At 38.9% G+C, this 13566-nt stretch overlaps 1 protein-coding gene across 2 annotated transcripts in view; it reads left to right on the forward strand.

Annotated features, from left to right (window-relative positions):
• LOC121959354 (uncharacterized) overlaps positions 1-13474 on the forward strand; it is a 33467-nt gene extending 19993 nt beyond the window's left edge. For both annotated transcript variants that reach the window (XM_088070081.1, XM_042508623.2), the window contains exons 6-12: positions 362-635; positions 1060-1255; positions 2510-2694; positions 4007-4102; positions 5731-5895; positions 7108-7201; positions 9977-13474. In XM_088070081.1, the coding sequence (XP_087926207.1) occupies positions 362-635; positions 1060-1255; positions 2510-2694; positions 4007-4102; positions 5731-5895; positions 7108-7201; positions 9977-10040 (1074 nt within the window). In that variant the 3' untranslated portion in view covers positions 10041-13474. The remainder of the gene's footprint in view (positions 1-361; positions 636-1059; positions 1256-2509; positions 2695-4006; positions 4103-5730; positions 5896-7107; positions 7202-9976) is intronic.
• The last annotated feature ends 92 nt before the right edge of the window (positions 13475-13566 follow it).

Raw genomic sequence — 13566 nt, forward strand, 5'->3', positions numbered from 1 at the left:
CTTACGTGTGGCGTTTGGGAGCGTGTGTTTTGGCCTTTACACACTTCTCACTACTTTTGTGAAAGTAAAAGTGTAAAAATGACACATTATGGTTTTGAGGGGGTTAAAGGTCGGACTGTTTTTTTAGCTGAATGCAGTAACTTCCCAAAGCAACCGGAAACTCCACGAAATTGTTGTGCATTTCCCTAAAATGCTGAACTATTACTTTAAATATAAGCCTAGTTTTTGAGCAGAAGCTGACAAAATGTGTTTTGAGTTATTGCACTGATGTTTGAATTATTGCGCATGGATCCTCAATGAATACATCACATCAGTTTTTAAAGACAATTAAATCATTATTGTCTAAAATTCATCAATACAGGTGGCTCCACCTACGCCTCTGAGGGAGAACAGCTGCCCTCGCCCCCCTCCAGCCCCTGAGGGTGTGGTCATCAGTGAGGTGGCAAGTGGCCACTGGACCAATCACAGCCAGCAGAGGGGCTTTGTGGAGCTGCACGGCCCTCCCATGACAGACCTTCGGGGCCTGGTGCTCTCTGTGTTTGACCAGGAACGCAGTGGAACCATCATTGCTCTTCCTTTGACCGGATCCATTGACCAGGACGGATTTTACATCATTGGAAATGTCACTGGAGCAGGTTAGGCAGGACACCTTATTTTTAAGTGATTGACATCCAGGGTTCCTCCAGCCCCTTAAAAAATCTTAAAAGGCATTGAATTCTTTCATCTAAAAAGAAGGCCTTAAATGGTATCATAATGACTTAAATGAATCTTAGAAATATCCCAATCTTTTATTGATAGCAAAGCATCCAAGCACTTTTTGTCATGGTTTATTGTGTTTAGTCTTTCATCAGTAAGTGGTGTAGTTTTAAATCTACCTCCATGGACAAATAAAGGAACCTGAAACTGAACCTGACAATTTTTGGAAGTGAAACAAAATAAATAATATCTCATTCTTAATAACAGTCTCTCCTTAACTCTCTATCATTTTCTTTTTCTTGTTTTCTACCTATTCCCACCATCTCTCACTGTACTCCCTCACCTCCTCTCTGTCCTGCATAGATCAGACTTTCCCGGAGGGCTCCACAGTGCCGGTACGAGGAGCAGTAGTCCTGTGCTATGACCTGTTCAGTGTCTGTAGAGCTGGCACGGCTCTGACTAATTCCAGTCTCAGAGATGTACTTGTGTTCAGTGAAAACCAGCAGCTGCTCTCATCTCTGTCCACCACCAGAGGGAGGCAAGTGATACCAGCTACCAGGTAAATACAGAATAACCCCAACAGCATATCATGTACAGACTTTCATCTAATTATCTTAATTGGATCGAGGACACCGACACAAAGGTCCTCATCAAAGGACCTTGGCTCTTGCGCAGTTTTAAAAAAAAATTTAATCACAGCATGTTCTCTTTTAACCAGACAAGATAACCATGGAAACGACTGCTACACTGCTAACAAGGCCAGATTAAGATGAAAAGACAAAACAGTCTGCCTATGAACCACTTGATATTCTAGGATTATATCTGACAAGATTCTGACATTAACTGAGAAACATTTTATTCACGGTAAAGTGATAGCCCTCAGAGACATTAAGAGCTTTAAAAATAAGTAAAAGAACCATAGAATCTATTCTAAAAGGTAATGGGAGCCAGTGGAGTGTAGCTGAAACCGGGTAGTATGCTCTCTCTGCCTCTCTGTCCTGCTGCACAATTCTGGATAACATGAAGTGTCTTAATTGCCTGTTTCGGAAGGCCAATTAAAAGAGCATTGCAATAATCCAATCAGTTTAAAGAAAAAAGTATGGGTACGTTTTTCAGCATTTTGATAGGACAGGAACAAATGTACCTTAGCAATATTTCTTAAATGAAAATAAGCTATTTTGGTCATCTCCTTATGCGTGTAGTAAAATTTAAATCTAAAGGAAATAGATGCACAAATTTGCAAGACAGCAGCTCTAGAATACGATCTGAGGCACGATGGTGGTCTGAACATATCAAGCCACGCCAAAGTTCTGGTTGGTCAGGCACTTATGGTGTTTATGAGCCTCCACTGCATCAGGCTGATTGGCGGAGCAAAGGTTTAACATGCCGCTCCAATGAAAATCAGAAACACGTGAATTGATTGATGGTGTCTTCTTATGTTATCTATTACTGTTAACAAACAGAGATTTGTGTGTTTGATAAGCAGAGTTACAGGCGAGGTGCTGAGTGGTGTGAATAATTTGCATGATCACAGATCAGTGCATGGTAAATGAGGCAAAGTGTAGAGTTACCTTTAAGCTATTGTAAGGCGTTAATCAATTTTTTAAAATGTAAGACTTTTAAATATCTACTTTGATGAATAGAGATGAGTTTGTAGGAGTCAGTGTCGAGAGAGGAACTTTCAAAGTGCACATAACGATGCACATGTAACACAGACATTTTAGCCTTAAACTACCTGCTATGCATGTTAACCTATGCCTGTTATGTTATCTTAGTCAGACATGCAGTTTTGACTTATGTATTGCATGCACAGGTCAGTGGAAGATGGCCCTGTTTCGCTCAGCCGTTGTTCGTGTTGCGAGGTGAGGAGCCCCTCCTCCTGGACAAGCTCCTCGCCCACACCTCACAGTGCCAACCTATGTCCAAGCTCCGCCTTCTCAAGTCACATTGACCTCTGCCTTGGACCCCTCTCCAGTGACTGGCAGGAGCAGACGGGAGGTAAGGTGCACAATTAAACAAAACTAAAATGTGAACGTGAATGTAGAGATAGAGGGTGTTGTGACACACAGATTGTAAAGCTCATCAAGGCAAGTTTTAGATTTATTTTTATGCCTCAGTGCCGCCGATAGCAGTGGCCGGAGGCTTTATGTTTTCTGTTGTCTGTCTTTACTATTCTCTTGACAAATTTAAGAACGTTGCGAGGTAATTCACTCAAATTTGGCACAAATGTGCGTAAAGACTTAACAAAGAACTGATTAGATTTTGGTGGTCAAAGGTCAAGGTTACTGTGACCTCGTCTGTGCCATTCTCTTGAACACAATATCTCAAGAAAGCCCTGAGGGATTTTCTTCGCAGTTGGCACAAACGTCTACTTTGAATCAAGGATAAACTGATTAGAATTTGGTGGTCAAAGGTCAAGGTCACTGTAACCTTGAATCAGTCTCATTCTTGTAAATGTGATATCATAAGAAGGTCTCAGGGAATTTCCTCAACTTTGGCACAATTGTCCACTTGGATGAACTAATTAGAATTTGGTGGTCAAAGGTCAAGGTCACCATGACCTCACAAATTATGTTTTTGGTCATAACTCAATAATATATGTGCTATTTATGACAAACTTTCACTTAAATGTCTAGTAGGATGAAATTATTAAATTATCTTCACAGTGACATCATAATGTTCTGTAAAAACACTTTTCTGGCGATTATTCAACGTTATATCAGTAACAGAATTGGAGAAATTTTCTCGGATGCTGAATTGGTAACACTTCAATCAAATGTGTTTACCTTGAAATTGTGCTGATTGTGCTGACCTGTGTGAAGCATCCATGTTTCATAGACATTGATATAAGTGCAACCTGACAGGTTTGCGGAGGCATACACCTACGAGATAGTAATTCTAGTTTTTACATAAAGTGACTTTAGTACTACTATGAGTGCATACAAATGTTGCAAAGACAAATTAAAAAACACAGCAATTAGATTAATCATGTTGCCTTGTTTTTTAGATGCATACCACGTGGCTTCAGCTTCCCTTGTTCAGTCATGACTCTCTCTTTTTGTACCAATGTCATGTCTGTAGATTGATTTGCAGCTGTCTAATAAAAGCAAAAATATCAAAAATGTGTCTTTGGGGGAAAAAATTTCAACAATGAAGATAAAACCTGAATGTACACAACTGAACTTTTTGGTCATACGTCCATCAAAAAAATCTTAATTGTCAAAATACTACAGTATTTTTCTGTCTTACAGTCATAACACAATAAATATACCTTCATTAGAGCCACCATCCTCTTCTCTTTTAACTTCAGATTGCAGTGGTCTAATCCAGGGGAGGAGGGTCGCTGAGGTGGCTCAATACCTGGAGCAGAGATGTCACTGTGGCATCTCTGCCTTGTATCTGCAAGGTAAGGCATCAATTGAAACAGTCATTACAGCTTTTTCAGTGAAAAAGACAAGATTACAGGCACGTTTGCACTAAGTGACTCGGCGAAAACTTGACAAAAGCACAACACAGCGGTTAATGGTGCTGTTACCTTAGAGTTTTTAAGCAGGGATAAGAGCTGTTTTTATACTGCAGGAAGATGCTTCTGTCCAATTTTAAGCTCTCAGGGTGCAGTGCTTCACCAATATAATGATATAGTAGCTCAAAGAAATAAGCAGCACTTAAGAGGCACTGCTCTAACAGAATGTGGAGAGGCACTGACATTGACTTCAATGACATGAGCAATGAGAAGCAGATAGCCGCTTTCATCGGCAGCAGAGCAGTTCACTTCAAAGACAGGTATTGAAATGCCCAGTGTGTGTGTTTACAGGTTATGTGTGGTTTTAGCTCTGCAAGGAGAAATGTTAAAGAGCATGAATTACACTCTTCAGATTTAGACTCCCATCTCCTTTTCCTGGCTTTAAGTATTCATGTATCTACCAAGCTAGAGCAAGTCCTGAAGTGAAACATTTGGGATTTTTAAAATGTATATATATTGTTTATTTTGGGATTTTTGAGAAACCTAAACATATGTGTGTCAGAATAACAAAATGAGTTATACAAAGACACAGTAAAACTTCAAATAAAAGCCTAGGCCCGATTAGACACTCAGTCCCTTTTACTAGCCAGGTGTGGCAGCACATTTTGACAAATAAATGCCGATCTTAATTTGAGGCTCGGTCTGGTTACCACACAGTTCATTTTTATAGAAGTTCTTTGGATGTCTAAAACTGGGTTGCTGGCTACCTGCTGTAGATAACGTTAGTTAGCTGCTTAGATCACTCATAAAAATACAGTTTATATGGAAATACTACACACAATGTTACCCTGGTAAGATTCTCTACAATTCAGTCATTCAGTTAATTTTCTGGCACCGTGAGCATCAAAGAAGACAATATTACCAGCATAGTAAACAAGAAAGACACAAAAAACATATCAGTAGATGTAGAAGTTTATTTTTTTAAAAGCTAAAGAGAAATGTCAAGAGAACTCTGTTTATAATTATGTATTTAAAATTATTTCACTGTTTTTTTTTGACAGATTTCTTGCTAAATTCCAGGTCCATTTTTCTTAATTGTTTTTGAATAAAATAGCGCCAATTTGTCCAGGTCTCAAGAGGTTAAATAAATAATTTGACTGTATCTCCATCTTTGTTGAGCAATTTTTTTTGTGTAAAAGGATTAAACGCAAATTTAAGCAAATAATAGCCCAGGCTATTAATTGAAGTGTTACAGTATATGTAAATCTGCATAGAATTTTACATTATACTTTGTACAGAGACTTTTGTTGTTACATGTTAATTGATGAACCATACAATGAGATATATTTAGAAGAAAAAGAGAAAGAAAAGTATTGTGACCTTGAACAAACCTAACCTCATCAAACCTAACCAACTGAAATCCCAGAACTCCAGTGTCAGCACTCCAGTTCCCTGATTCAAGATGGATCTTTAATGGTCACAGGGACAACATGTGCTTCAGATAATAATTAAACATTGTTTAAAAAAGAGGAAATTAAATGAAATAAAACATTTGTTTGTCTCTGCACAAGGAGCCAACTTTTCCTGTGGGTCTGGGTGGCTGCGAGTGTGGGGGAGCATCCAAGCGCTGTCAGATCATCAGAAGGCCCTCATCATTCAGACATCTCACATGGATCCTTCACCTGCTCAGGGAGACGTCTGCTCTGCTCCAACCACAGACCGTTACACAAGCACAGGTTAGCACCGACACCAGCTTCCAAGCAAAGCAAAGCGTACACGAACAGGAGATTTATGCTTATGTTGTGTTCAAATGGAACTTGTGAGCTCGTAGTTACCACATGGGATGCTGTGCACACAACATGCTTGGTGTTCAAGTGGTTGAGTCGTGAGAGCATTGCTGCTAGTCAACAGCAACGTGGACGCTACTGTCGGAGTCTAGATGCCACTGAGGCTAACAATTTAACAAGCTAGCAAACGTGTCATGTAATGCAAAGGCAGAATTTAGTGAAAAAAGATGAGGCTGAATACCAACATTTTGCTTAGACATGTTGTGGCCTGCACCATTTCTGAAAACATCAGCAAACACAATACAAGTCGTGACCTCAGAGCTTTAAGAAAATTTTCACTTACAAGGTCGTAAATACAACATGAGGGGGGGTGCAAATGGACTTATGTCGTGAGCAGGGTAATCACGACACCAAATGAACGCAAAGTAATTCTGCATTTTTCAAATTGGTTCATATCTTCCTATGTTTTTCGCATGTGACAAGTGGAACCATGCATTTTTTGAAACTGATCCAGTATTGAGCAGGAGGGCTGCAGCCGGCAGCTAAGAATCAGGCTGCAATGTAACCACTCCAGGCAATTATCTACTGTTAATTTACGTACACTGACTGACGACAGTGACACCAGCAGTGTATGAAAGGGTCAGTTACTGAAAGACTAGGTCATTAAAACAGTTTGTTTGACTGTAACGGGAACAGATACAGTAGTTGTTCCTTTGTTGTATTGCTTAAAAAGTAGCTGATCAAGAAGTGCACCTGTGACTTTAAATAACAAACATAGTTTTCAGTAATAGACCTGGCAGGCGCCACTTATCCTGTGATGTTAAAACATATTTCATTAAAAAGAAATACGTGCTTAGTTAGGTCTCAAAAGGCTGGTGTGCACAAACACAAGGGACGGGTAGGAAGATAGTAGAGCTAACACTACAAAGTAAAACTGTGATGAGGAAGCCATTCTGCAGGTACACATTTTTCAAGCTTTAAAATGAGAAAAGCTGAATTTCTATTGTACTCACTGTTGCTCTGTGGGTTATTTAGCATTTCATAGGCAAAAACTGAATGAAACAAAATGTATTGTTTGAAAAAAGTTGATAAGGAGGTTTGAATTGCCATGTTACTTTTTCAGAAAATGTTACAGTTTTATTTTTTATTTGACTCTCCTAGCGTCTGCCCTGGGGTTACAGATAGGGCTGATAGTAGCAGTGCTCCTGCTGCTGGGACTAGGAGCTGCACTGTTTACATATTTCTACAGGAGGAGGTGAGTTCTCATGTTATTATTTCATCCTCCTTTTTTCTCTCTGGTCTTTTGGATGTGCATCTTAGATATTCCTAACAATCTATTTACAGCATAATAGCAGCATTTCATTTCTGTATTTTATAGTTAGTTTGCTTAAAAATCATAAAGCAAGATTAACTTTTTGTTAATGTTTCAACTTGTCAATGCTGCTGTCATTACACATTGATTGAGTGTTGTGAATAGCATATTGCTGAGGATCAGCGAGGGTTAAATACATATGTGCAGTATATACAACAGTTAGGTAGACTAACCGCTACTACTGTGGCTAACTAATTAGGCAAAAAGTTATGCAAATGTTAATCAAATTTTGCGTCGTTCTGTTAGTTTTTCTATTGTCTTATCAATGCCCTTTAATACAGGGATTATGTCTTAAAAGAAAATAAGACATTGCCTACATATAGCATTAACTAATGTGTTTTACTCCAGTAGGCTGCTGTGTTATTTTAAGTGCTTTCAACTGGACAAACAAGATTTGTAAATGTTAATCATCTTCCATCAGAGAGACAGCAAACAGGATCACTCAGGCTTCAACCTTTAGAGGGCAGTCACTATGCATATTTATGCACAATATGTAGAGTTGCAGTACTTAACACTCAATTGTCAAAGAGTTGGACCTGAATCAATCAACAACACTAACAAATACAGATATATGCTGCTTTACATTTGGAAAATGTGGTTTGGGGGGTTAGTTACTCTTTGTTTTGGTTGTGTATTTATTGCTTTTTGATCAGTCAGCCTAAAAAAATGGCCTGACCTGATTTTAAGTAACTTGTGCAGCTTGTCTAGACCTTCAAAGTGTTATCGGACCACATCAATGAAATTCTGATAGGTAAATGAGTCATTCTACAGTCACAGCAGCAGCAACAAAGTAGACTAGGTCGGAGCATATGAGGTAAGCACTAGTTTAACTGTGATTGGCCGGTGAGCCCAGTCCCAGAAACACACTCGCAATTACAGGCTTGTCCACCAGTATTTGTCCCTGAATGTCAAATGGCCATTACACCACTGAGTACATTTAATTAAAAAAGAAGTCACTCTCAAGTTGTGCCTTTTTCTTTTAGGGTTGCACATGGATACATTCTTAGTGGAGAAAAATTCTAAAAAATAGCAGCTTGCAAGAACATGGACTACAACCATAGAGTGTGAAAAAGTGGCATAATAACATTAGAATATACATTATATACATATAAATATAACAGTAAATGCAGTATGCATTTATTACATTTGTTTGACCTCTGAGAGTAAGTTGAGAAGATTGATACCTCTCTCATGTCGAAATGATAAATATGAAACTACAGACTGTCGGCTGGCTCTAGTTAGTTTATAGAGGGATAGGATAGGGATGGAGCAGCGCCTGCAGCATGTTCAGCCAAACAAACCACTCGTTGCAGGGCCTTGTGGCCCTTTTTGGTGCTGTTTTCACACCAAGCTGTGATGTTCTCCACCATAGTGGAGGAGTATACATTTCTCAGCATTTGTGGGAATACTCAGAATTTCCTCAGTCATCTATTAAAACAGTGTCTGTTTTGCCTTTCTCAGTGAATCATTTTTAGCACCTATTGCACCTTAAAGGGGAACAACACCTAAGAAGAAGAATTCAAATATGTTATTTCCATAGCCTAGGAAAGTTCAGTCTATCTTTTCAAACATGAGCTCCTCTTACTTTAAGCAAAAACCAGAGAAGAAAGTCCTAAACTTGTGATGAAATTAAGTCTGGAGCTCCTCCATAAACATTGAATGGCAGACTGATGTTGTGAACCCACAGAATGTTTGTTTTATTTTTTATACCTGAATGAGCTGTCTTCTGTTGGGGTGTTTTCAGTTTTGAAACAGAAAAGTGCCCATATACTCAGGACATTCCCCAGGGTCTATGGCACAGCTCCAGACTTTATTCCCTGTGACATCACAAATTTGAGTTTTAGCACTCTAGTTTTGGGATTTAGGATGGAGTTGTTCATTTTAACTTATATTTTTTTGACTGTCTTGAAAATTGGTATAGTTTCCATTGAAAACCTGTTAATTATGGAGCTTTAGAGGCAGGCAGACAGGTATCAGAATTGTTCACTGTGCATTTGTTCCAGGCTGCCTGTTTCCCTGTTTCCAGGTTGTATGCAGAGTTAAGCAACTGCCTGCATGGCGAACGTTGATTTTTTTTTAAGGGAAAAACTGTTGCATCACTATCAGTTTAACTTTAAAAAATCCAGTGAAACATTTGCTTTTTCTTTTAATCCATATTTTTATGGATAAAGTGATAGCAAACTTTCCAAAAGTGTGAAATATCAGCTGTAAATGTCAGGTTTTGGTTTCAGGCTGTAGCTCAGAATGAAAGAGCAAGACCTTCTTTCTTATCTTATTACATTTTACACTAACGTACAGCTGTCAAAGGGACCAAGTCTATGGTTGAGATACAAATGTCCTGCTTCTATTTTTTCATGGTCTGAAAACTCACCCCTTAATGCTGATTTCTACTATTTTGTTCACCTGTGTGTGTGTGTGTGTGTGTGTGGGTGTGTGTGTGTGTGTGTGTGTGTGTGTGCGTGCGTGCGCGCTCGCGCGCTCAATAAGACTTAAGTAATTGTACTAGTTCAGAGTGGATACAAGCCATACATTTCTCCTGGAGAATTTTGATTGACTTGAAATGTCAGCATATTTACACTTAGTTGCTCTTAAAACACTCGAGACTTGACACACACTTCAAGACTTGATTAATGTGTGTGTTGTGGTCTCTATTCTTAGGCGCCCTCTGGACTACTACACCATGGAGCTGAGTGAACACGCAGAGGGACTGTCAGATCTATAATCCAGGTATCTTGAAGTGCGCATGCGCGTGGGAGGACTTCAGCAGAGAGAGAGGGAGCGGCAGGGAGGTAATGAGAGGTTTATTTGACCTGTACGTATCCGATTGCGCGGTTGTTGAAATGAATGCCACCACAAGTGTCTTTCTGTGTGTCTTTTGAAGATCACTGATGAAATGACTCAAAGTTTACTTTTAACAGCGTGGTTGCATCCAGTGACGTGATATTTTATGGCACCAGTGACACTTAAATCAGGCAGCCCATGAAATTTTAAACACAAGATAATAACATATTTTACTAAAGGTCAGTGCACAACTTTTGCCTGTGCTGGTTACTACTTTTTAAGGAAAAGGGAGGATTTTGTTTTTAATACTTGAGTCCTAAATGGTCATTTTTGTTGACTTGTTTATGTTACTGTGGAAAAAGCCTTTTAAATTTAAAAAAAAAAAGTAAACAACCATGCTACGCAGGAAGCTCTATCAATATCATGACCCCCATCACGTTCTCTGTTTTAACAGCAGACTTGTAACCAAGATAATATTCATTAGGCTCACATTTAGTCTTCCAAACGGTTGACTTCCTGCTCTGTTTTCCTGCTAAATGCTGTAAAACTATAGTGTCTCAAAGGGCTTGATTGTCTTTTAAATGTGAATGTCTTGAGCTAACTTGTGATGAGTGTTTGTAACCACTTTTGTATGCTTACTTCAAGCAAACTGTTTACATTTTCTCAATCAGAGATTAGAAGGGATGTGAGAGTAATTCCTTGAATGAAGAGTACTTGTTCTTAGAAATAAGAGACTGCAGAAGAAAATCGGAAGTATGTTTTCTTTCAGTTGTGTTTTTTTAGTGGCTCAGAAACCTCTACTGTGCCTTTTTATTTAAGTGTAATTTGATCAGCTGTTATCGCCTTTATTAGAGGGAAAGCACAGCCATCTCTGCTGCAGCTATAAGTGTAAATACTATGGATATTTTGTTAGTTATTCTTTGAGGGAGGTGGCAGGTATCCCCAATCTGAAGTAATAACTTATTGTAGAAAGAAAGAAACTACTGTTGATGGGTTAAGAGCAAAAAGTGAAATAATATTTTGATTGGTTAAAGGAATAGTGTGTAGGATTCAGTAACATCTAGCGGCAAGGTTTGCAAACTGCAACCAGCACAAACTCCCATGTGCGTAGTGTGAACTTCCAGTTAGGATTCCTTCATTGTTCCTTGCTTAGGAGGTTCATACAACAAGCCGAATTATCCGCAGAGGTATCTTCCTCTCCAGAACAAATGAACCTGTTGATCTCAACCAGTAAAAACATGAATAAAGCAATTTAATGTTTAAAATAAGTGTTTCTCCAAAGCTGTTTGGCTTGTTGCAGATGGGCTGCTAAATTCGGTGACCAACACAAAATCACAGTTGGCCCCATCTAGAGTTGGTGTTAGGTTTGTTAGTTCTGGGCTGAACATGGAGGACTTTGAGGGGGACCTGCTTCCTATATAGTTAAAGAAGACATACTTATTACATTTTATTTTGTTTTTTGTCAATATATCCCCCTAAATCCTGCACACTGGACCTTTATATTAGCTTGATTCACTTGTTTTTATTGAGATTCAAACATCTGCAAAGCATAATTTGGAAGTCATCATAAAATTGCCAATGTGAAGTGCCATGAAATAAATGTATAAGACTGGATATGCTCCATTTTTAATATAGTTGATGTGCCGCTTGCCTTGTACTTTTGCCTTACTCATCTGCTGTGGTGCACAGAATTTGTTTGTTTGCTTTAATTGCCTTTGAGATGAGGTTTTCCTCCTCACTACCATCTTCCTCAGATCTAATTTCTCAGCATTGACATGTAATAATACACCTCTGTCAAGGTACACTGCAGCCTTCATCTGCATTTTGAAGTTCAGCTAACTTTATAAAAATTAATGAAAACCAGTAAAATCATGTATATTAAGGCCTTTTTTTTTGCTTTTAAGAGCCTATCAGACAGAGTGCACTTTAGCAGCTTTGGGTGACTTTTTGTAGTGGTTTGCATCAATGAGAGTGAAGCATTTTGCTCGCAGCTGAGCACATGTTGTTTTTGTTTTGTTTTGGGGGTTTTTTCCTCTATGCGCCTCATGTCTTTGCAGAAGCACCCTGAACATCTTGAGTTCAAAAACTCTCAACTCAGACCAGAAAAAGAGCCCAAAGTCAGTGGGATTTTTTCCTACTGTTTAGTCAGATGAATTGAGGGGCGAGTCTTTTGTGATGGCGATGACAGCAAGTGGTAGCATACAGTGTTACTCTACTCTACTGTAGATTTTCAGATGGCCTCAGACTCATCCTAAAATAAGCCTCCAACTGACTTTCATCGAGGTGAACCTCCCGGACCAGCTGGGATTTCTGCTCTTTCTGAGGGTCTCATGTATGCAAACAGATTTCAGTTTCCTTGTGTCTATATCCCAATAGACCTCTGTCCGCCCATTTTTTCTGAGTTTTTTTCGGTGCTTGCTTCACTCAAAATTGTAGTCAGGACAGATGATTTTTTGGTTGCCTAGCAACAATTAAAAAAGATGCAACAAGGTGCAAAAAGCGCTCCGTGTGAACGGGGGTGGCCTCAACCAAATAGGCAGTCTTTTTATTTTAAGTTATGCATATTTTAAAGCTTGACAGCTTGAGTGACAGGCTGTCACCAAGGCATCGCCTCAGTCTAAAAATCAGATCCACCTCTTGCTCCTCCACAGCTTCAACCCCTCATTCAAACATGGTCACTTTTAACTCTTAAAAAAAAAAAAAAAAACAATGAGTGACATCCCGGTAGATGCATCCATTATTTAAACAGCCTATGGGTGTAGCTTGCATTTTGCATGTTGCAAAAAGCGAGGGGCACTGTCTCATGTGGCACTCTGTCTGATCAGGACCTTAGTGAGTAAATAAATTTCCTCCCTTTGAAATTATGCTGTAATGTTCATAGAATGTCTTTCATTGTGAAATGCTATATTTTAAGGTTTAGTGTAAAATGGGACAGAAAGTTTTAAATAGATAGCAGAAGGCAATTGCACCTCAAGATTGCAACCCCAAACACTTCACCTCCAAGCACGTTTAACATGAGAATCATGTTCATCCCTATATATACTGTATTTATATATACTGTATATAGAACAATGACAACAATCATAAGACGTGGAAAAGAAGTAGATCAGGTACATCAATGTTTATATCTAACAAAACTGCAAGAGAAACCAGAACGTTACAAATCTTTTTACTGGACAATGTAAGTCTGTGTATATTCTTACACACTGAGCACGTCACACAAAACTACGGAAAGAAAACTTTGCATCTTCTGCATCCCCAGCTCACACTTCAAAAAGCTTTCTCTCCAGGATTTTGCCTTCCACTTTATTTTCCTCTGTTTTCCTTTCAATGTCATGCACGTGTAGCAGGTTTGAAATAAAGTACTTAAGCAGATGGGCTATTTGTGCAGTTTCACATTTTTTTTATACTCCATTTTCCTCCTACAGTTAGATCCCGAATATCTAATTATACTTTACACACAGTTA

Source organism: Plectropomus leopardus, chromosome 19 (assembly GCF_026936395.1).
Source record: "Plectropomus leopardus strain MGB_pleo_1.0 chromosome 19, ASM2693639v1, whole genome shotgun sequence".
Taxonomy (NCBI): domain Eukaryota; kingdom Metazoa; phylum Chordata; class Actinopteri; order Perciformes; family Serranidae; genus Plectropomus; species Plectropomus leopardus.